We start from the raw sequence: 22,941 nt of genomic DNA on the forward strand, positions 1-22,941 counted from the left end.
CCTACGAGGAGTACAGAGACTCAGACCGGTATCACAAGCTTTAGCGCCTCAATTGGATTTGGCTGTAGTGCTGCGCGCACTAAGTAAAGCTCCTTTTGAACCATTAGATCAGGTTCCCCTGAAGTTTCTGTCAGCCAAAGTAGCTCTGCTCTTGGCTCTGACATCAGCTAAAAGGGTGAGTGATTTGTCTGCTCTCTCTGTGGCTCCGTCGTGTCTCCAGATCCAAGGAGATGGCAGCTCAGCGGTGTTGCGCCCGACGCGGCTTTTATGCCAAAAGTGATCACAAGCTCGTTTAGATCGAGAGTGATAACCTTGGATGGCTTCTTTCCTCCTCCTCACACATCAGAGGAGGAAGCCACATCTCATCTCCTCTGTCCTGTGCGAGCGCTGGCATGCTATGTTGCACGCACGGCTGCTTTACGCAAATCCCAGCGTCTGTTTGTGCATTATAGAGAGCGCTCATTAGGGCAGCCTCTGTCGGCACAGCGCCTGTCACACTGGCTGTGTGAGGCTGTGTCACAGGCGTATGTTTCCTCTGGGTTGGATCCCCCGGAAAACATTAAAGCGCACAGCACCAGGAGAATATCAACTTCTACGGCGTTGCACGGAGGAATGCAGTGGAAGACATTTGCATTGCTGCATCTTGGTCTTCACCCTGTTCTTTTATTCGTTTTTATTTGAGGGATGTCTCCCATTCCTCTCTGACACATTCAGTACTGAATAGCCTGCCATAATGAGTAATGTCGGGTTTTTTTCAATTGCATGCCCTCTCTCCTGCCTGTCGGTACTTAGAGAGCGGCCTTTTGTTCCCCTCTCTTGATCGTTTTTAACAAGTGAGACTCGATCTCTACTTTTTATAAACGACAGGTAGCCCGAGTAAGCCCTACCTTCGTTCCCTGATGGAGAAATATTCATTTTTTAATGCTATATTCCCTGGGAATGTGATGCTCCATTTACGCACGGTGAAATGGACATGGGTTATTAACTGAGTAGGTGTGTTTTGTGCTTCTGGTAACAGACGGAACCAGTGGGGCGTATAGACTGCATCCTTCGCCCTTAACCCAATAGCGATAGCCTTAGAGGTCGAAGCCTTATACGATATAGAACTGGGGTTACGTACTGTAACCCAGTTTCTATGAGTTTAGGCGCAGCCCTCTAGTTCGGGCCCCACTGGTTCCGCGAATAGCTGAAGAAAAGCTGTTGGAGTGGATTGTAGAGCCTACTTCCTATTTATACGGAAGTGAGCCTGGAGGTGGGGCCCCACGTCAGTGCGGTGGGGATTACCCAATAGCGATAGCCTTAGAGGGCTGCGCCTATACTCATAGAAACTGGGTTACAGTACGTAACCCCAGTTGTTGTGAGTGTGGACGGTCGGAGCATATATAACGTTAGCTTAGCCAAGCTCCATTTCGAAAACACGCATTTTAAAAGGGTTTTTCGCCTGCCGTCTGTCTGCAGACTTGTCAAAGCATTAATTCATGGTTTTTACTAACCGTAAATATGTTCATCTTGTTATAGTTGTAGCCCCCTTGCCAGCGATTCTCTCTCTAGTTTAGCATACTCAGCCCGACTCAGCCTGGTAGTTGAACTGTTCAACTTCTGACGGCGGAGACGGAAAGCTATGCTACCCACAATTCAGGTCGGCGAAAAAAAGAGGCAACGTGACGTCACCCCATTCAATGTGAATGGGCAGATTGAAGCTGTCTACGCTGTCGACGCTGTAGTGTGGACGGGCCGTTATACTTGCAGATACTTGTAGAGTCAGGCGCCGGTGTCTGAACTAGGCCCGGTTCTACGGGGGTGCATAAGGGTGCATTGCACCCTCAGTTGAGTCGTTATGCACCCTCATTTGAAAAATTAAAAGTGAAAAAAAAAAAAAGGAAAAAAAAGAAAAGAAAGTAAAGTGAAAAATATTACATATATAACAATAATAATAGTAGTAATAATAACAAGAATATAGTTGAAATAAAGTAAATTGTAATTGTGGTTAAATAACATTGTCTGCTGCATTTATTTGGTCAATTAAAACGGTATACCTATTAACGTTATGTCAGGTGCGCGTGACCTGTGCCGCTGCGCGTTCGTCATCTGCAAGGTGCTTACACAGCAGTCAATGATGGACATCAGAAAATGGTTAAAACAACCAGCCCTTATCGTCAGCAGTAACACTGCATCTACTGCAGGTAATAACAGTTCAGATCATGGGGACATTACGTTACCCGCGGCCACTGTCGTGGACACTAACGTCCTCCCGCACAACTCGCCGGCTTTGCCCGCCTCGCCCACGGAGGCGGAGCAGCCGTCTTCGTTGCCCCAAACACCGCCACCCCTCGGCGGCTAACAAGTGCCAGAGGACCTCAGCAAAACAGAGCCTGCCCAGGTATATAAAAAAAAATTACCCAACTCGCCTGTACAGTGGGGTAAGGCACTCATTTTGCAGCTCATGGTTTCAAAACAGAGATTGGCAGGAATATTCCTGTAAAAAGATGCCATCTTCTGCTATGCATGACATTTCGGTCTTAAAGGGGTGTGATTTGTAAAATATCCATAAAGAAAAAGTAAATCTGTTTACTTTACAGTTCTGTTTCACATGGGTGTTGAGAGATGTATCCTTAGATCTCTTCATTTTGCTCTGAAAGTGCACCAGATTGATGCTTTTAACTTCAATATTTAAAAAAATATCTTCCCGGGGGAGCATGCCCCCAGACCCCCCTAGAGAAGGTGAGGACCCCTTAGAGGGTGTTAGGTCCACTCCCTACTTATAAAAATAGCACTTTACCACTGCACCCTCTCTAATCAATCTCAATCTAATTCCTGAGTCATTTTGTTCTGGAACCGGGCCTGGTCTGAACGCTCACTCACTGCTAGCTATGTAACTAACTGTTAGGCTACTTAGCTTGCATTGTTATGGATCTAAAGGTAGCAAAAGCTAACCTTCATAGCACAGCTTTACTTCTCACTTAACACAATAAAGAAACAGACCGTATAGTACAGCACAAACAACACAAATGATCAATACTTGCATACATTTTCACTTATATAAGTATTATAATAACTGAAATGCTGGTTCTTCTGCAGAGGTTCTATCCACGCTCAGGCAGCTACCGCACCGCAGCTACCTGCACTGTACAATCGCTGGAGGACTGGGCTGTCACTCAAAAACTGAGTAGCCAATGGGGACGCACCCCTGAAAGTCCCGCCCACCTGGGAGATTTGTGTCAGAATCTCAAACAAAAAATGAGGGAGCGCAAACGAGAAGAGCTGCAGCTAGAGCAAAAGTCTGATCATTGAGAAAGAAGAAACAAGAACTGCAAACAAAAACCTATGTTAAAACAAAGAAAAAATACTTAGTTTACATGATTACACAAATGATTTGTTTGCAACTTATAGTTTGATTTTTGAAATGTATTTTTATTTTTGCTTGACTCAGTTTTTTTTTCTTCTTTTAAACTCATAGTTTTGCTTTATTCTGAGAAAGTGTTGCTTTATCTTTATGATACAAAACTAATCCCATACAAACCTCCATAATGCATCTGTATATCAAAAACCAACATGAAAAGAATAGATATTGTTTATTACAAAGTTATATACAAAATAAAGTCGTAATGAACACATTAATCCAGAGTTTAACGAGGATTTGTTGTTAACATGAATATAGAACTGACAAACATAACTTAACATTTGTAAGTGATAGTCTATGAGAAACATCCCTTTCTGAAACACATGTTTAAGGGAAAGTTCACATTTCTCAACATTAGTCGGTATCTTGCATGAACATTAGCCTTTTCTACAGATCCTGTGGATGGAGTTGGCTCAGTGAGATAGCAACTTTTAAATGAACACCAGAAAAGGGAATTTAAAAAAGTTCCCACCTCTCAATGAGATATCTTCAAAACAATCCATGAAAGGAGCTAATGTGTTTTACAAAAGGTAACGTATGCCAATACAGATGTGAACTATCCCTTTAACAAAAGGAACCGACAAAAAACGGTGGCACTGTAAAGCTAAATATAAAAATACATTAAAATATCAGAAAAAACACAAAGCATTTGGCACTCCATCTTAACCCAAACTGCAAATACTGAAAACCAACTTGGCAGCAGCACCAATAGAATCACCTGAACAAACATTTATGTTAGCGATAGTATTTGTTAAAAAATATCTAAAGGTCAAAACCTTGAGTTCATTGCTTGGCACCTTGATTTAATTGTAATTTCGTTGTACCTGTACAATGACAAAATTAAAGATCTATCTAACTACAAACAAACAAGCCACAGGAGAGCTCATGTGTCAGCCTTTGGGCTTTGTAAAAGTTCAGATACCGTTCACCAGATGAGCTTTTTCCTCCCTCTGTTTCTCCACTGTTTGGTGCATAGCCTCCATAAAAGTCTCAAGGGTTGCTGTTGGTGTCTGCAGGCAAACAAACTGCGTTAAGAAAACCAAACAACTCTTTTCTCGCTACACTCGGAAGAACAAAATCTAATTCTTACCTTTACGAACAGCGCGTGGGCTAGAAATGGTAACTTCCTGAGTGCTCTTCCACTCAAACCTTTGCTTTTTCTGGAAAGGAAAAGAAAAACAACATAAGCCTCGGGCTGTTTCAGTTCCCACCGGCACTCAGTGCTATACAAGAGCACGGAGATGGTGCAATTTGGGTTCTATTGCATTATGGGAGGTAGGGCTGTACCCGAATATCCGAATATCCGTTCGTTGGAGTACTATTCGGGTTTTAAATTTAGTTATTTTCGTTTTTTTTATTATTTATTGAAAACTCCAATATCAACGTCAGAGCTTGTGCCTCTTCGGGGGGTGCTAACACTTAAGCATAAACGTTATCGTTTACTTTCTCCGTCTTTATATGTAGATATTACTTTTTCTCCGTCACGTTGTTTCCATAGCAACAACAACTTCCTGTCAACAGCGCTAACTCTCCTTCAAAATAAGGAGCAGGCCGAATATTCGCTGCCGATTACTACCGAATATCCGGAGCCCGAAAAATGGTATTCGGGACAGCCCTAATGGGAGGTCATACTCACTGAGCAATGCTCCTCAGGTTCAGGCTGTGCTCGGACACCTCACTCTTGGCGAAGCGCATCGTCTCCAGCTCAAACATGGTAAACAGCTGCTGCCGGGGGTAGATGATCTGGCACTGCACAAATCAGATCAGAATACCTTTATTAGTCCCACAGAGGGGACATTTACATTGTTACAGCAGAAAAGGGCAAAGACAGCTTGATGTTACCTAAATCACACAGCATGAAGCAGACACAATTCATCAATCCAGCCCATTATATTTTAAGTGTTGTCTTTGTTTTGTGCTACTTAGAGCTGAAACGAATAGTCAATCAAGAACATATTCGTCAACTATTTCCATACAAGTTTTTATTTTATTGGAATATGTAGATTTCATGCTTTTATATCCTAATAACGTAATTATTCAGGCTTTGGCCTGACAAAACTCGACATTTAAAAAAGGTATGACTTTGCACTTTAAGAAACTAGAATGGCCATTTTTCACTATTCTCTGACATTATATAGACCAAATGTTAAAGTGAAAATGAATATCCTAATTAATTTAGGATGATTGTTACTTGCAGTACAACTGTTTATTAAGGTTTTGTTAAGAGTTAAAAGAGTTAAACATGATACTACCATAACATTTCATTTGTATACCTATAGACCAGTGCTTCTCAAAGTGTGGTCCGCGGACCACTGGTGGTCCGTGAGCGCCCCCTAGTGGTCCATGAGTATATTGGTAACATTTCACATTTGAAATAAATAAATACATTTAAGTTTTCCGCACTCTCGCGGGAATATCTCCACAATGGAGCGAGGTTAAGTTTCACTTTCGATTGAATGATATAGCCCAGCGCAACACCTTCGTCACACATGTTGCCACCTGTTTGTACCATTTTCAAGCGATTTGTAATCTGTTCTAGAAAACCGATGTGTTTTTGGATATTTGTGGAGTTAGGTGGTCCGCGAGTGTTTTGTTATTGGTTAAGTGCTCCTTGTTTGAGAAACACTGCTATAGACCTACAACCATTGGGGGGATTTGGGGAGAGTCTCGTTTAAGTACACTCGACACATGGACAGAAAAACATGGGGGTTGAACCACCAACCCTTTCATCAGTGGACACAAAAAATATGAATAATTGCAAATAACGACACAATGTTAGTGAGTGTTGGGTCACCTTCATCAGCTCCTCCAGGCAGGACAGGTAGATGTTGTAGATGCCCTTCTCTGATGGAGGTCCGATGTACTGCTTGATGTCAGCTCTGTCCACAAACGCCAAGTCTATCTTGTCCGTCACATTCGAGGTCGTCAGAATCACCACATTGGGATGTCTAAAATATGAGCCCAAAAGTCAACACAAAACAAACTTGTTTAAATGGGACTAATTCAAAGTATGACGGAAGGCTTTCCCAGTGCAAACGATAAATAAGAGTGATTATAAGAATGCAAAACTAAGGCTTATGGTCACAAGCTATAAGGGAGTGGTTCTAAAATAGTACATAGACAATTTTCCTTCCTCACCGTTTGATCTGGTCCAGCTGAGTAAGAACGGCATTGACCACTCTAATGGCGTCAGAGGGTTCTGTCCCCGCCTGGCAGGCACTCCTAGCTGCTGTCAGACTCTCCACCTACCCGCCATGAACATTTTCACAAAAGAGCAGCCATGGTCACATCAACGGGAGATAATTAGGTATAGAAAGTTTACAAGACAGCTTGTTGATCTAAGTGAATCTGAAACAAACCTATGAAGGAGTGTTCATAATAATTGGATCTTAGGGGCTTAGATAATACAGATTCCAATAAAAGTATTTCATCTTTACCTCATCTATAAGAACAAACACAAGAGCGTCTTTGTCGTCAATCAGCAGTTGGATCTTTTGAAACATCTTTGTGACCAGCTTACCGCTCTGTAACAAAAAAGCATGATAAAAATAACATCAATTCAATCTGGAACATTTGTTAATCAAACAAGGTAACCTAAAAGGAGCCAGGTGTACCTCTGAGAACCACTTTGAGAACAAGCTGTGGCTGTTTATCTCCACAAATTGCCCATAAGAATACCTACAGGGAGAGGATTGTATTTTTAAATGAAAAGAGAAGGTGTAATTACTGCTGAAGCTGTTACACTAAAATTAGGATTGTCTTACCGACTCGACAGTCTGATTGACAGCTTCTGGGCGAGAGCTTTGCAGAGTGATGTTTTCCCTGTGCCTGGGGGGCCTGGACAAACAATGAAAAACCACTTTTCACACACCCATTTCAGACACTTCAACCTCAATGGATAAAAAGGTGATATCTTCTTTGTTATTTACCGTGAAGGAGCACTACACGGTTCCACGAAATCAGGTTGCTGTTGACATTTTTATCCGAGAAGTAAATTGTTGTTGTGACATAATCCAGGAGCTGAAGGAAAATGTAAACAATGAGAAGTTGAGCAGTGAAATAGTTATGCAATCATGTTCTCACAACTGCCAGTTAATGTGTTTTACCTGGGTTTTTACTCCGCTCTCATATACCAGACTCTCCCATATCCCATGGAATTCAGCTGTGAAAATTAGATAGAGGAATTGAGGGGAACATTCAGCAGATATTTAATTTAAATGAGACAAACATAGATTCATATTCATAAGATGAATCCAAGCAAATAAAAAATAAATAAAGCCAACAGGGAGTGTCAATCAGTTTGCTTCAGTCTTTTTGTTCTGTCTTTGTTTGTTGTCAGCACTTCGCCCATTAATTCAGCTGCATATTTCTGTAACATCCGCATGATCACCTTCTCACCTATAGGAGATGTGATTCATCCTTTTTGAAGTATACATTAACTCATATAGAAATAACACATTGCATGCCAAAATTATGCCTTCCTGTTTTAAGTTATTGCTGGCTCTCCAACTTTTCAAACTAAGAAGGCAAGCCTTTTCGTCAAGATGTTTTCTATTCAACATGTTATCCTTCTCCATGTCTGGAAGTGTCACCTGCTGGCAGCAACCAGTGATTGGCTGCTGAAAGCTCCTCATCCTCCTCCAAACTGAGCGTGCTGGGTCCATCCTCATTCAGAGTGAAGATGTGAACGGAGACAGAGCAGCTCTTCAAATCCAGAGGCTAAGCAGGGGGAACAAATGGGGCTTAACAACTGCTAATCATTATTACTATAATGAGAAACAAAATGATGGAATATAATTGCAAGTAACAGACCTGTGTGACCAGTTCCTCAACATCAACTATAGCCACAGACTCCACATGTTTCTGCAGGTAGTCCTCATCAAACTCTGTCCATCTGTAGTTTCCAAAAACCATGCTGTGGCGATTCAGAAGAGCCAGAACATGAATCCTCACCTCGGACCGTTTAGCTGTGCTGAAATGCAAACAATAATTGGAAAAGCGCAATTACATTATTGGTTATCATTAGTATAACCAGTGGCGACTGGTCATTAGGAGAAGGTGGGGCACAGCCCCACCTAGTGTCAGCAGAAAGTATTACAAATAATGATTACAACAAAATGCAAAAAATAAATTAAAATATATATATATATAAAATAATTTAAGATCATGTTTAATCATCTGATTCGTCTGTCTGTTGGACAGCTATCATACTGAATACATATTTACTGTGAATGTATGGCATATGGCTGTCTAACAGAAGTTAAATCCATTTCTCACTTATTCTGACAATGTACTTAACCCCAAATAAAAGAACCCCATAAAAAGAGTTGTTACATAATAGTGAAGTCACGTTGTAGTAATGTTTAAACTACTTAGCCTGCCCACCTGTGAGATTTAACATGGACTTCCACATTGATGTCTTGTTTCTGGTTTCCCACCTCCATTCTGTCGCCGTCCATCTCTGCAAAGCTGCAGACAACAAAGCAACAATCATGACTTTATTGCAGCATTGTTTACTATTTGCTAAACGTTAGCTAGGTAACTTAAGCGATAGTGAGCTTTAGCTAGCTAACTTAGGTGGCTAACGTTAACGTATCTCAAGTAGTAGCTGAAGCTTATCAGTCAGTCTACTACATTAACACAACTGTAAACATACCTCACACCATTTAAGACAAGACTGGGAATACTTGCATCCACCAAAGTTGTGGTACCCAGCCAAGAAACTACGGACGGTCCGCTGTCAGAAAGCCGACAACACTCGCTCAAATTCCGCGCCGATTAGTTAAACCCGGAAGTGCTTCATTTGATTTCTGTATCACTTCCGCCGCTAGCTTTTTTGCTGCAGAGCTACAGTAAAGCTAGCGACTACTTGCAATATAATTGGAATAAAGTCAAATCTTCGGATATAAAACACGGAGAGATGGGGAAAAAACACAAGAAACATAAGCCGGAGTGGAGAACAGTTGATGGTACCCGAATGCATATTCAAATAATAGTTACTGCTTTTGTTTTAGCTAGCTTTTCGTTAGCTAGCCTAGCTTACCTGGTTAGCTCAAGTGACATCAGATTTGCATTGTTTTTGTTATGAATGTATGTTCTTATCAACCAACAGGGTGCACATCCCACACATCTCTGTTATGATGTCCTGCTAAAAGTCCAAGTAAATCGGATAGTAATCAATATTGTTCGTGTTTGTTTATGTATCACGGGTTTAGTTGTTTTACATTGTAAGATACATTATAAGGCAATACTTTAAAATATGTATTCTATAATATACAACCGTATACATAATAATAATAATAATAATAATAAGGAGAATGGGAAGAAATGGGATTAATAGCCCATAGCCAGAGTTAACCAGAGTATTGCACAGTTAAATTAAATTAAGAGAAAGGCAAAATATTATTTTCATGTGAAGTCAGGGTTGTGTAGTTGTATTTATAAACATATTATGCGGTTATATCTGATGAAAACATTGTTGAGACAGTTGTATCTATCTCCTTTCTTTTGCATTGTGATTTTAAAATTGTAGTTAATAATTGCAACACAAACAGTTGAGCAAAAGCACAAGTCATCTTCTACACTACACTAACACAACACAGTAAAATTCCATCAAACCCAATCATTCAACATACAGTGGAAGGTTTTCTACAAAAGTTTATTATAGCTACTTGTTTTACAATACACCACATATTTAGCGTTTAAAGTAATAGCAGAGAAAACTTGCAAGATTCCTATCATATTAATAAACATTGTACTTAATGTTCACGTACTCCTTCCACAACTTTTCACCTTGCATCATGAATTGTTATCTCTACTCCTGCCTTCAATGTTGTTTATTTTGGCTTTAGACTGTGAAGACAAGGCTCTTGAGAAGCCCCTGAAGCTTGTGCTCAAAGTTGGAGGAAGTGAGGTGACGGAGCTCTCTGGTTCGGGCCATGACTCCAGCTACTACGACGACAGATCAGACCATGACCGGGAACGGCACAAAGACAAAAAAAAGAAGAAGAAGAAAAAATCTGAAAAGGATAAAGACAAATATGCCGATGATGATGAGAGAAGACGGCGGAAGGTTAGTTTACAAAAGAACATTATACCATTTGCATCTGTGTTTGGTGCCTTTGTAAGTTAAAAACTGGTTTTGATCCTATACCAAAGGAGGAAAAGAGGAAGAAGAGAGAGCGAGAGCAGAACGAATCAGAGGCTGCAGCTTCTACTGCTCCCAGCAACGTCGGTGTGGCTGTTGAACCTTTCACATTGCCAAAAAGTAGCATAAGCATAAGTATTGGACTAGAGGTGAGTAAAATAACGTAGCCCTGCTAAATATACCCAAAAGCTTCTTAATGATTCCCTCCCTCACAACATGACTGTATCTCATTAGCCAGAGGAGAAGAAAAAGAAGAAAGAGCGAGAGAGAGATAGAGAGTTTGAGCTAGAAGACGAAATGGATGAGTTTGACCCCGATGGGAAGATGGAAGGAGATCCGCTGGGAGACAGGCCGGTCCGAGCATGCAGGACACAACAAGGTGAGAATGCCTACCTCTCGATCAGAACAATATCTAAACGATTTGAGAAGCAAACATTACTTCTCCTTTTGGCAATTATTTACTTGTAGATGTGTTCGTAAATACCTGTATTTCCATATGTTTTCCAAATGCAGAGAGTGAATCCACTCCTCGTCAACAACTGCTGGAGCACTTTCTGAGGCAGCTGCAGAGGTGAGATACACTGATTTCACTCTAATTGCAGCATCCACATGTATTGTCAACATTCTGTCCTTCATCCTCATTGCCACAATGCTGCTTCTCAAGAGCTATAATTAGAGACCGTTGTTCAATATGTTAAAGATCCAGAAGCATAAAGACTAAGGGTTAAGGGCAAGGCAGAATGATACATGTTCCTAAATAACTGTAGGCTATTTTTATTTTATGTACAGCACTTTGGCTCGACCAAAAATCGTTTATAAATGTGCTATATCAATTCAATTCAATTCAAAACCTTTATTTATCCAGGTAAAATCCCATTGAGATCAATGATCTCTTTTTCAAGGGAGACCTGCAGCAGTAGGTTCCACAAGAAGACATAAAGACATAAACAACAGAACAACAAAAGGACATCATACAGCAAAATGTACAGGGATTACAATTTGCATATTTAACCACATGTACAGGTACCAACAGCATCTGATTTTGTAGCATCCAACCGAGCTTTAAAAACATGTAGTGGTACTAGCTTGGTAATTTTCCATTCTTTTTGCAGACTGTTCCATGTTAGTGGAGCTGCACATCTAAAAGCTTTCTTCCCTAAGACAGTCCTAGCACTTGGCACATTTAATAAAACCACAGCATGCGATCTCAGGCAATAAGTACTTTCAATTCGCAGAGAGATCAGGGAGCAGATATAAGATGGTAGTTTATCCAACATGGCTTTGTAAATGAAAAAGTACCAGTGACTGAGCCTCCGTACAGTAAGTGATGGCATAACCGCCTTGGTATACAGGGTACAGTGATGCGTAAGTGCTTTACAATTTGTCAAACATCTCAGTGCACTGTGATACGCAGCATCTAACTTGCTCAGGTAATTGGCAGGTGCATTCATATATAACAAATCACCATAATCCAGCACAGGTAAAAAGGTCACAGTGACTAGCCTTTTCCTGGCCTCAAGCGAGAAACAGGACTTATTTCTGTAAAAGAAACCTAGCCTAACCCTCAGCTTTTTAAGCAGGTTATTGACATGAAGTTTAAAAGTGAGACAGTCATCAAGCCAGATACCCAAGTATTTGTAACAGGTAACCACTTCAAGTTGTATTCCTTGCGTAGTTACAATATCCAAAGCAGTCTCTGGTGTATTTTTAGCTTTAGCTTTAGAAAAGTGCATTACCTTGGTTTTATCCACATTTAAAAGAAGCTTAAGCTCAGAGAGCTGAGTCTGAATAATGTTAAAAACAGCCTGTAATTTAACAACAGCCTCGTTAATCGAGGGACCTGCACAGTACAGCACGGTATCGTCCGCATACAAATGTAAGGTTGCTCCTTCGACATTTTCACCTAAACTATTAATATAGATAGAGAATAATAGCGGACCTAAAACTGAACCTTGTGGTACACCATTAGTGATGTTTAACCACTCAGAAGACAGCCCATCAAACTGAACACATTGGGATCTTTCAGAGAGGTAGTTTACAAACCACCCTACTGCATGGCTGGACATGCCTATACTGACCAGCCTTTGCTTCAAAATGCAATGATCGACAGTATCAAAAGCTTTGGATAGGTCAACAAATAGAGCTGCACAACTCTGCTTATTATCTAAAATACTCGTAATATCATTTACCACTTTCATTGTGGCAGTGATGGTGCTATGTTGCTAAATACAACTTGATTTGATTAAGCTTCATATGGATTTGTGTTGTTCTTAAACCATCTAGCACAAACATATCATACATTTATTTGCATATTACACTGGTAATGAATGAGCCCAATCATACTGCCCGAAACGTGAAACCAAATGTCAACTTTGTATATTTAGAATGTCAAATTTACAAATGTACATTAAATGTCCTGAAAGCAGATTACAATGACTTTCCTCTAACCCCAGTAAGAATCTAAGAAGAGCAAAGTTTGCATGTTGTGGTTTTCGCAACACCTACATACAAAATATTGTTGGGGGAAATAAACATTGCTGCATTTACAGGTAGTATATTTTGCCTATATTCTATTTCTGTATTTATAATCTGGAGGGTAGTGTCAGTCATGTTTTGATAGAAACGTTGTGTGTGACTTCTGATGTTTAAGCCAGATGTTGTTATCAACACTAGGACAACGTCAGAGCAAACGTTAAGTCCACAGTACAATGTGGTCTGGTTCTTCGAATCACAACACAGCAAGATCCATTTATATTGATCGTATTGACCTGAAAGATAACGTGCGCTAACATGATCCCAACACTTGCGCAACACTAGTCTGAACACATCTTAAGCTTGGTGCTGTATTGAATAATGTTATGCACTACTTGTTCTTTCAGGAAAGACCCCCATGGATTCTTCTCATTTCCAGTAACAGATGCAATCGCTCCCGGCTACTCAATGATCATCAAACATCCTATGGACTTCAGCACCATGAAGGACAAGATTATGAACAACGATTACAACACAGTTACAGAATTTAAGGTGAGGAGAGTTTTCAACACAAGGAGAAAGTTGGGATGTTGAATATGTATTTGTATTATACTGTGTAAGAAAGTGCCAGCAAAACAAGTTTGTCTTAATACCTGTTCGAGCAATGTTTTGCCTTCAGGGGGACTTCAAACTGATGTGTGACAACGCCATGGTGTACAATCGACCAGAGACCGTCTATTACAAGGCTGCCAAGAAGCTGCTCCACACAGGATTCAAGATGATGAGCAAGGTAATGTGGTCAAAGCGACGATGAAACCAGCTTAGCTGTCTTGTTTACTGGCTTAATTGAAAAATAATTTACTTGTTTTAGTACTTCACTTCCTTTTCAAGTATTTTTTTTACAAGAAATGTATCACTACATATCTGCCTTAAAATATATTTCCACAAATTGTACATTTTAGTTTAATATTTGAATATTAATACATTTGAAATATACGTCAGGCAGACAGACAGCAGTAATGATGTCACCTGGAGTGTAAGCGTGGCACTGCTCCATTTACAGTGTATGATGGAATGTATTCAAAGTACTATGACATTTTCCACTGCCCAGCAGCAGAGCATAATCAGCCCTACACATACATAAAACTCAAGTCTTGATGATCAGATCTTATTGTAATGTCAACAATATTATTTGAGGGTGGATCTCCCCTTTAAAAACTCACTCTAATCATCAAAACCATCCCTACATCCATACATTATCCATACATTTACAGTAAAGTAGCCAGTCACAATAAGTGGTGCCCTATTATCCTCTGCCCTTTGTACAGGAGCGGCTTCTGGCTTTGAAACGCAGCATGTCCTTTATGCAGGAAATGGACTACACCCAGCAGGCAGCCATTTTGGGAGATGAAGATCTTGAAGATGATTTACCTCCTCCAGAGATAATCCCCAGCCCAGTGGAATCAGCTAAGAAGTCCAAGAAACAACCAGTCAAGGACATGAAGGAAATCAGGTAATCTAGATTAAATGTGACTTTTGTGCACATTTATGAAATAATATAATAAATGTCAAAAAGAGCATGGAGGAAAGTCCTGCTTATTTGATGTGCCTCTGATTTAGCACCCTGTCAGTATAATATTGCTGTAACGCTGTTATTTGTGTTGTTCCAGTTACCTGTTTGAACCAGAGGGGAACGCTTGCAGCTTGACTGACAGTACAGCAGAGGAGCACGTCCTGGCACTCGTTGAGCATTCAGCTGATGAAGCTCGGGATCGGCTCAACAGATACATGCCCAACTCCAAGGTTTTCCTTTTAATGTGTCTATTGTTTCTATGTATACATACCATTTCTAGCTATGTTTTATGAGAAGAACTGACAAATTGGTGGTTAGGATTTGGATGAGATATACTTTATTGATCCCATTGTTGGGATGTGCTTCAGTCACAGCAGCATAGATAAGACATTGCACATGAATGAGAATAAAAACAAAAACAATAAAGATATAAATATCAGCAGTAGAAGACAAACAAAATACGCAGAACATTGAATATATATTTCAGGCTTCTTCTGTTTTTATTGACAAATTATCTTCTGTGTTTTCAGATGGGCTATCTGCGTAAAGAAGCAGACAGTTCTCTTCTTTATACGGTTGTAAATCAGCTTGAACCTGAGGTAGAAGGTTTGTCATCATCGTGATAATTTATCTTTTATACAGATTTCAAAGCCCTATGTTCACACATGATTGGAGCTACATTAGTATGATTATCCTTTTTTTCTTGCAGAAGTGGACACTCATAAAGTGGACCTGAGCTCTTTGTCAAATAAGCTTCTGCCGGGATTAACAACTTTGGGTTTCAAAGATGACAGGAGACACAAAGGTATGGCAACAGGCTCTAATTACCATTATTCAAACCAAATTAATAACATTTTTGCTAGAAATTGCAACAAAGTCTATGACCTATAACAGATGTTGCCTTTCTCTTGTTCTGTATAGTGACTTTTCTGAGCAGTGCCTACAACGTCCAGACCCTTCAGAATAACTCCATCTATCCAGACCTGCAACCTGATGAGGTGGACATGCTTTATTCAGCCTATGGTGATGACACAGGAGTACAATGTGCTCTCAGGTAAGGGATTTTTCTATCATAGGTTACACTTAAATTTAAATTAATGTGTCCCCATTCTTTGCTTTCCAGTTCTCAACATGTTCACTTTCTCCCTCAGTATACAGGAGTTTGTCAAGGGCTGCAGCGGTGTCACGAAGCATTGGGTCGACACGCTTCTGGACAAGATGACTGCAGACGATCACACTAAAGCTGTCAATCAAATCCGACAGGTATCTAACTTTATACTTGATGTACAGAATTACATTGCTACCAGTCTCCACGGTATTCTTGACCAATTATAGCACACTCTGCTCTCTGGCCTATCATGTGTTTGATGCTCATTTTACATTTCAGAAACGAAATATCATGCTTAAACCCGATGAAACCAAATCCAACATCTGTGACATGCAGGTATGCTGTAGTTTATAAAACAGTGATGGTGAATTCAAATCTTTGCCTGTATTTGTCTGATTGAAGCTGTGTATTTCTGTCCAGATGGCAGACGGCAGCGGCCTGGGAGACAGTGGCTCAGTCCTGGACTTCATGTCAATGAAGAACTACCCAGATATGTCTCTGGAAATATCCATGCTGAACTCATTAGGTGATTTCCCCCATCAACACTGTCAGTGGCTACATTAACATGTACTCCAATAATCCATTTACCTCATTAAGAAATGGAAATGAGAAGGTGAAGATTATGAAAGTGCATAACTTGCGTTAATGGGATAATGCTATTTTTCACAGTAGGCATAACAAGATAATGTGTGGAGCTGTATATTCACAATAATTGTTTTAAGAGATTTTTACTACATTATGAAACACACACTGAATTCAAACTACTTGATTGCTACTTGCCTTACAGACTTGTTGGATATAATCCTCTACTCCTCTTTTTCTGCTATATATGCTGGTGGCATTTTTTATTCAAATGATCTTTCCTTTTTTCCATCAGGTAAAACAGTTAAAAAGGAGCCGTGTAACGAGGATGGCCAGCAGCAATTTGATGAAGCAGACAAACTCCTGCAGGAGTTCCAGGACGCTCAGGTGGATAGAGTCGGCTCCAGACCATCGTCCAACCTGTCCTCCCTCTCTAATGCCTCAGAGAGGGACCAGCATCATCTAGGTATCTGCCATAGGACAAAACTAGGATCCCTGCTATTGCCTTTTTAGCTACAATTTTAATATCACATTAGTGTCATTAGTATGATAATGTTCCGTAATTCTGTGTTGCTCAGTTTCTGGGTAAATATCAACTAGTTACACCAGTGCCACAACATTAGAGCCATATTTTCTCTCTCCACAGGGAGCCCATCACACCTGGGTGTTGGGGACCAGTCTGAAATGGTTCCAGACCCCTACGAGTTTCTGCAATCTCCGGAGCCAGAGAGCACATCTAACAGCTGACCACACACACTGCCATTTTGTTATCCTGGTGTTAACAGCACTGGGTACTCAGTCTTGGACTGATTTAAAGACTGCAGGAGACTCTGACCTTTTTAGAGACTAAATATGATTGTACAGGATGTTTGTAGTGTCATTGTATGTTTTTGTATTTGTGAAACAACTGAAAAATAAAATCTTGCACCTGTATTTATAAATGTGTGTGGTTAAATAAGCCAAATAGAAACTGTTATCAGCTGCATTATGCAACAAATATGCTGTGGGAACTGTCAACATGTATAAAACCCATCGGAATGTAGTGCAATTGCAGCTAGAGGATGTTGTAAGATTATCCGGCCAAGTAAACTTCTGTGTTTTAACTGAGCAAAATTAGCTTTTTTTCACTACTGATACACAAAAGGGAAGTAAAAAAAAAGCGACAAGCAAGCAGTTGACATTCAGCATATTGTTACATGGGAGGTTTAAGATTTAAAAATGGGTCTTATAAAAGCAAAAGTGTCGTGCAACTCTATGATAGCATTTCCCTTATGCTATCATGGTAACCACTGGCTATTCTTGAGGGGTTTATATTCTCCAGGGGTTAAAAGTATGTAAAAGGACAGCAAATACGGTTAGTTTGACAAGCAGTAGCCTATACGCAGTTATCCACTCAGTGAAGGGCCACAATAAAAAGGAGCTGTGTGTCTTGAGGAGAGCTGTATTGCACATGCGCAGTAGGACGGTTTCCATAGCGCCGCTCCGACCTGCTGAGTGAGTTGATTCTTCAACTTCTGATTCAGGTCCCTCGGTGACACAATCCCGAGGACGTCGGATTATTTTATCCTTTTTACGCTTTTAATTGTTTCGGTTTATTTATTGGCCTTTTATTTCATTATGTGAATTGTACATTTTGAAGCGGATACTCTAATTATGGGATATCAAACGGTGGAAATCTCCGTCAGCATCTGAACAGGAATATTTTTGTTTCATCTCATTGTCGATTTCTTTCAACGGCAAAAGTAAGTATTGTGTTCATGGATTAAAGCTTCATACATTACTATTGTCCTTAACGCTAGGGTATTTTCGGTGTTACTTTGTGGTCTCTATTGAGCCGTTGAAATGATTTGAATTGTAAATTAAACACAAAACGCAGGGTGAGCTAAAGCAGACAACCAACATAAGCCTGCAGTTGTTAAGAAAAACGGAGGCAACAAAACCAATGGGTCTGAAGACAAGACTAACAAGTTGATGGGTTGACTTAAAACATTGTTGCTACTGTAGTCTTTTTTAGGCTATTTGATGGAGTTGTGTCAGGCTACAAGCCAGAAGCAAACCATGTGATTCCAAGGCCATTTTAAGGAAATGCATGTACTGTAGTAGGCTACTTTGTGTCACTGTTTTACAATTGATCAGCTGTTTTTCTGTAGGCAATATGTCACAATATGCTCCTTGTTATGTATACCCATTGATCCTGTCCATTTGTTAGAATGGATAAAGCACAATTATTGTACTGCCTCTGTCACACAATACACAGCAATGTCAGTTTATGAGGTAGACTATTGTAAAAGTAATGAAATGTAAAACAACAGCTTTGCAATGACTCATACCCTCAAAAAGTTTACAGTCTGAGTTTTTGTTAATTTCAGTTTAGAAAGCTGTAGTTTTGTTGTTGTTGTTGTATATTATCATTTTGTCTCTGAATTATTTATTTTAATAAAATGTGTTAAGGCTGTTGTATTAGTTGCCAGTGTATTAGCTACACTAGTCTGAGTGTTGTACCATAATGGCTGAACAGTCACTATCATCATGCTCAACTCATTTTCCTAACTCATTTCCCCAGCAAATACAGACACACTCTGCTGGAACTGGACTTGTAGTGTGTGTAATGTGTGGACGGAGGTTTGAAGGTGCTTGGAGGAAGATTTTTTTAATCTGACTGTTTATTCTCCAGATGAACTGCTTCAACAAAAAGCTGAGACGCACATCTCCCATACATGGCAGCAGTACAAATGAACTGGTCCCCTCAAAACCTCCCAGGATGAACGGATGGTCGTGGCCCCCTCAGGCTTTCCAAGTAGTCGGCTGGCTGGTGTACAGCTACCTCGGGATCGTCAGCTTCGGCATCTATATCCCTCTTCTGCCTCCGCCATGGAACCATGTGGTCTATTCTGTATCCTTAACACACACAGCCGATACTGTGTTGTTGTAGCTGACTGTTAAGTGTGTAGCAATGGGTCTTTCAGATTTGAATATGTGGTCTCTGCTACAGTTTTGTTTGGGCCGCTGGACAAGACAAAGATGTTGGTGTGTGTGTATGGGCCTTAGTCACACCAGATGTCACTATCTATAGTTCTGTAGTCTCTATAAAGCCCAAGAGACATCATTGGTGTTTTTGTCACATGTTGGATGCAGCGTGATGTCAACACTGGTTCATTTTACTCAGTCATAAGAACAGTCGATTTCTTCAGACACACAAAACTGGTTCACTTGTGTGCACCAGTTTGCAGTTTCTCTTACTGCCATCTACTATTCTCTACTGCATTATCACATATTGCAGGATTGTTCTAAAATGTTTGCTATTTTCCTTGACTCTTGTTGTGTACAGGTGATTGGCATAGCTTTTGTTTTGCACTTTTTCACCCATATTGCAGCTGCCACTATAGACCCAGCAGATGCCAGTGTGAGGGCCAAACAGAGCTACTCAAATCCAATGCCCTTTTTTGACCGGATGAAGCAACCGCATGTCATCAAGGATCTACACTGTTATCTTTGTGATGTCAAGGTGTAAGTATTCTAATCAGTCCATTGATCGATTATCAAGTGAAACGAAAAACAATGGCCAACAGTTTTGACAATCCATCCAGCTGAATGCTTCAAATCAAATCTGCTTTTCTCTGTTTTTATATTACACTGAATATCTTTGGGTTTTCCTTTTGATAAAACAAGACATTTAAAAAGATCACCTTGAGAAACCGGGAATCGACACTTTTTACTTTTCTCTGTAATTTTATGAACCAAACAATTCATCCATCTAAAAAATAATTAGCAGATTACTAATAATGAATATAATTAGTATATTTAGAAATAAATGTTTATGTGATTTTGCCTTTTTAAATTGACAGCTATATATTCTTGCAATCATTCAAAAGTTGTGTTTAATGATATTTACCATATTTCCGTAGTGGCCCCAACGTTAAACACTGTGGTGTTTGCAACAAGTGTGTGGAAGACTTTGATCACCATTGCCAATGGCTGAACACGTGTGTGGGGGGCAGAAACTACTGGTAAGACAACATGGAGGGACTTTCTGGTTCTGACTTCTTAGCCGCTGACCAAATGAAACGTGACATGCTGTATAAACTAACAACAGGTTTTGTGTGTTGCCTTCAGGTGCTTCTTTGTGGCACTGTGCTCTGCTACGCTTGGTGTCTTCATTCTCGTTGTTGTCATCTTGTTCATATGTATTCAGCATTACTTGAATCCAGACAGCCTCCGGACTGCCCCACAGTTTCACAGTGAGTCACCATAATATTGAACTTTTAGAAACGACTTTGATCATATTGTTGTTAAAAGCTGTTTCTGTGTAATTGTTCTTTGCTCCTTCTTTCTGTAGATCTGCTGGGGAACAGTACCTGGCTGGTGTTTTTACCCTTAGCACCCATAAAGACTAGTTCAGCTGCTCTGCTTATCTTAGCCTTTGTGACAGCCATGCTGAGCATCGCCTGCCTGCTGCTGCTCGCTCATCTGCTGGGCTTTCACTGTTACCTCTGTGAGTCCCAATCTTCAAGACAGACATTTTCATTAGGTTCATTTCCCTTCATTCAGACAATCATTCTCACTCTTCTTTGCTTTTCAGTTTTTAAAGGCATAAGCACGTATGATTATATAAAGACGCAGCGCCAAAAAGAAGGCAGAAAATCTGAATCAGAAAATCCAAAAGATGTGAAAATCCATAACAAGACCCTACAGGTGAGACGCGTCCTGCCTCACACTGGGTGGCATTTAGTTAATCTCTTGTGTATAAAAACATTTAATTTTCCTTTTTTTTTTTTTTTTAAAGAGTCAAGATACCTCCATTGACTGTGAGCCAGCATTATCACAGAGTTCTGGGTAAAACACATTCCTTACAGATCTTGTTGTTCTCTTATTTAAGCTAATTTGGAGGTGAGTTAATATCACTCTGGTTTTCCTGCAGTACCTGCAAATTGCAAAATAAAGGCTCACTCACAAGCCGATTTTCAGAGTCCATATGCACTGAGGTAAGTGTGTCTACTATGTATATCTGTTGAATTATTTGACATGCATCAAATGGGTTATAAAAATAACAACTTTTCATAAAGTAAAAAGGTGCTTTACAAAGACATAGAAAAAAAATCTAAAGATAAAAGTATACTACATTGAAACCTGCTTGCTTTCTAGTTGGAAACCTTTAGGAAATCGGCAGATAAAGAGAACAGTTTCCATTATGGCACAGAAAATCCCACAAAAAACGCAGCAAGTAAGAGTTTGACAATTATATCTACACTTTTTTTGCATCAGCCTAATTTAAGATGCCAGAGATGCAAAAATATTACAAAATACAGAATGATTGGACTGCATTACAGTGTAAATAAAGTATTTATACATATCAATTGCAGACAGATTTAAGGACTTTTGTCAGCATATGGATTACAAACGAATATTAGTCCATACAGTTTGTAAATAATACTTATCTCCTCTTGATTCCTGAAGAGGCTCAGAGCGGCGTTGTGACGTCTGCTCACAGAGTTCCAGGAGTGCAGGACCCTCTGGGCAGCGCCGTTATGACTCCAGATGACACTTAGCAGTACCTGATGTCCGTATGGCGGTGCATCGGGATAAGCTGCTCTGAGGATTTATTATTTTATCAAGAAACATTTGCGACACAATCACACGGAGCATTGTGATCTGGACAGAGGACGTCTTGAACTTCATGGAATGTTTTTGTCCTCCAGTGGATATTTTGTATGCAGTCTGAACTGTGAAGCCGTCATTGTGTTTCTTTTCTTTTTTTTTATCTGCACTTTTTTATGACAACCTTTTGAATGATTTAAAACATTGTTTTATCTCACCGACTTTTGAAAAGAGAGCCAAAGTCCGGCCCCACTTCCAGGTCGGCCCCTATTCCACTACACCGAGTCAGATAAACGGACAGATTTTGGCATGTTTCTCAAACAGTTTACTGTTCATATTCCAAGCCAAATGGGATCAAGAAATGTACTGGCAGTAACGTTCAGCCTCTTATCATTGTATCTGATGTCCAAAGAGAAAGCCTTTTATGGCAAAATGAATAGCCTCACTGGAAGTAGTGGAGTGCACTGTGAATTGTATTTATTATTGAATGATTTCTCAAAACTGATGGTGTTTAGAGACTGTTTTTGATAGTAAAAATATTAAATTAAACTCTTAATGTTTTGAAAGTCTGAGCTTCTACACGTTTTTACAGTTTCTAACACGAAATACTGTACAGTACGTATCTGAATGGATTTGTCAGCAACATACAGTATGAACCACTGATTCATCAGCAAAAGTGGGTAAAACAAAGCATTGAAGAGGGTCCTTTGATTGAGATCCAAATAGAGCCCTGTACGTTGATGTAAAACATCCTTTTCAGCCATTCAGCGAGATGTAAAAAAACATCACCAGAGAGATCGATGCTCAAGGCTACAATTTAGGGAAGAATTTCCACCTTAAATTAAATTGTTCGCGAGTAAAATAAAGTGTATCACCAACTGATAATCAAATGGATGTGTCTAGAGGGGAACAGCAACATTTGTTTAACTGGCTGTAGCCACAGAAATGGACCTGGAAGAAGTCAGAACTGAGCTTTCTCTGCTGAAATTCAATGATGAGGAAGGATATGTGTTGTTATTCTATTATCTAACATCTCTGCTTGAACTCTTTGTTGAAATACAGCT

General features: G+C 39.9%; 3 protein-coding genes across 8 annotated transcripts; 2 read left to right on the forward strand and 1 right to left on the reverse strand.

Moving 5' to 3' along the window:
• Positions 1 to 3,430: 3,430 nt before the first annotated feature.
• trip13 (thyroid hormone receptor interactor 13) lies at positions 3,431 to 9,193 on the reverse strand. 3 transcript variants are annotated; one of them, XM_034228090.1, is made up of 14 exons: positions 9,092 to 9,193; positions 8,786 to 8,869; positions 8,213 to 8,372; positions 7,993 to 8,119; positions 7,507 to 7,562; positions 7,330 to 7,420; positions 7,165 to 7,237; positions 7,015 to 7,078; positions 6,838 to 6,924; positions 6,539 to 6,645; positions 6,195 to 6,348; positions 5,037 to 5,149; positions 4,491 to 4,560; positions 3,431 to 4,410 (listed from the first exon to the last, which is right to left on the reverse strand). In XM_034228090.1, exons 2-14 carry the CDS (start codon positions 8,857 to 8,859, stop codon positions 4,315 to 4,317), a joined length of 1,272 nt encoding a protein of 423 aa, XP_034083981.1. In that variant the 5' UTR covers positions 8,860 to 8,869; positions 9,092 to 9,193; the 3' UTR covers positions 3,431 to 4,314. The 3 variants fall into 3 exon arrangements, with proteins under 3 accessions (XP_034083981.1, XP_034083982.1, XP_034083980.1); XM_034228091.1 differs by having other exon boundaries at positions 9,064 to 9,181; XM_034228089.1 differs by having other exon boundaries at positions 9,057 to 9,176.
• A 14-nt stretch (positions 9,194 to 9,207) lies between these two features.
• brd9 (bromodomain containing 9) lies at positions 9,208 to 17,223 on the forward strand. Of its 2 annotated transcripts, none has more exons than XM_034228084.1 (17): positions 9,208 to 9,369; positions 10,252 to 10,472; positions 10,559 to 10,696; positions 10,782 to 10,926; positions 11,061 to 11,118; positions 13,427 to 13,571; positions 13,699 to 13,809; positions 14,348 to 14,532; positions 14,690 to 14,822; positions 15,123 to 15,198; positions 15,302 to 15,397; positions 15,514 to 15,646; positions 15,744 to 15,855; positions 15,980 to 16,036; positions 16,121 to 16,226; positions 16,578 to 16,748; positions 16,929 to 17,223. In XM_034228084.1, exons 1-17 carry the CDS (start codon positions 9,321 to 9,323, stop codon positions 17,027 to 17,029), a joined length of 2,037 nt encoding a protein of 678 aa, XP_034083975.1. In that variant the 5' UTR covers positions 9,208 to 9,320; the 3' UTR covers positions 17,030 to 17,223. The 2 variants fall into 2 exon arrangements, with proteins under 2 accessions (XP_034083975.1, XP_034083976.1); XM_034228085.1 differs by having other exon boundaries at positions 14,390 to 14,532.
• Positions 17,224 to 17,608: 385 nt separating this feature from the next.
• Positions 17,609 to 22,446, forward strand: zdhhc11 (zinc finger DHHC-type containing 11). Of its 3 annotated transcripts, XM_034228093.1 has the most exons (11): positions 17,629 to 18,024; positions 18,957 to 19,175; positions 19,611 to 19,789; positions 20,188 to 20,289; positions 20,396 to 20,520; positions 20,619 to 20,774; positions 20,862 to 20,974; positions 21,066 to 21,115; positions 21,201 to 21,264; positions 21,425 to 21,503; positions 21,737 to 22,446. In XM_034228093.1, exons 2-11 carry the CDS (start codon positions 18,957 to 18,959, stop codon positions 21,826 to 21,828), a joined length of 1,179 nt encoding a protein of 392 aa, XP_034083984.1. In that variant the 5' UTR covers positions 17,629 to 18,024; the 3' UTR covers positions 21,829 to 22,446. The 3 variants fall into 3 exon arrangements, with proteins under 3 accessions (XP_034083983.1, XP_034083984.1, XP_034083985.1); XM_034228092.1 differs by having other exon boundaries at positions 17,609 to 18,024; positions 21,425 to 22,446; XM_034228094.1 differs by lacking the exon at positions 21,425 to 21,503.
• Positions 22,447 to 22,941: the final 495 nt, after the last annotated feature.

Source organism: Gymnodraco acuticeps, unplaced genomic scaffold (genome assembly GCF_902827175.1).
Source record: "Gymnodraco acuticeps unplaced genomic scaffold, fGymAcu1.1, whole genome shotgun sequence".
NCBI classification, from domain to species: domain Eukaryota; kingdom Metazoa; phylum Chordata; class Actinopteri; order Perciformes; family Bathydraconidae; genus Gymnodraco; species Gymnodraco acuticeps.

Excerpts from the sequence above, each read along its gene's own strand:
- brd9 (XM_034228084.1), top strand. The coding sequence starts at position 9,321 with ATGGGGAAAAAACACAAGAAACATAAGCCGGAGTGGAGAACAGTTGAT. Across the intron at positions 10,927-11,060 it reads AGCATGCAGGACACAACAAG|AGAGTGAATCCACTCCTCGT; the intron begins GTGAGAATGCCT and ends TTCCAAATGCAG. Across the intron at positions 15,398-15,513 it reads AGATGACAGGAGACACAAAG|TGACTTTTCTGAGCAGTGCC; the intron begins GTATGGCAACAG and ends TGTTCTGTATAG.
- zdhhc11 (XM_034228092.1), top strand. The coding sequence starts at position 18,957 with ATGAACTGCTTCAACAAAAAGCTGAGACGCACATCTCCCATACATGGC. Across the intron at positions 20,521-20,618 it reads GACTGCCCCACAGTTTCACA|ATCTGCTGGGGAACAGTACC; the intron begins GTGAGTCACCAT and ends TTCTTTCTGTAG. Across the intron at positions 20,975-21,065 it reads TCCATAACAAGACCCTACAG|AGTCAAGATACCTCCATTGA; the intron begins GTGAGACGCGTC and ends TTTTTTTTAAAG.
- trip13 (XM_034228090.1), bottom strand. The coding sequence starts at position 8,859 with ATGGACGGCGACAGAATGGAGGTGGGAAACCAGAAACAAGACATCAAT. Across the intron at positions 6,349-6,538 it reads CAGCTGGACCAGATCAAACG|ACATCCCAATGTGGTGATTC; the intron begins GTGAGGAAGGAA and ends CTCATATTTTAG. Across the intron at positions 5,150-6,194 it reads GCCTGGAGGAGCTGATGAAG|TGCCAGATCATCTACCCCCG; the intron begins GTGACCCAACAC and ends TGATTTGTGCAG.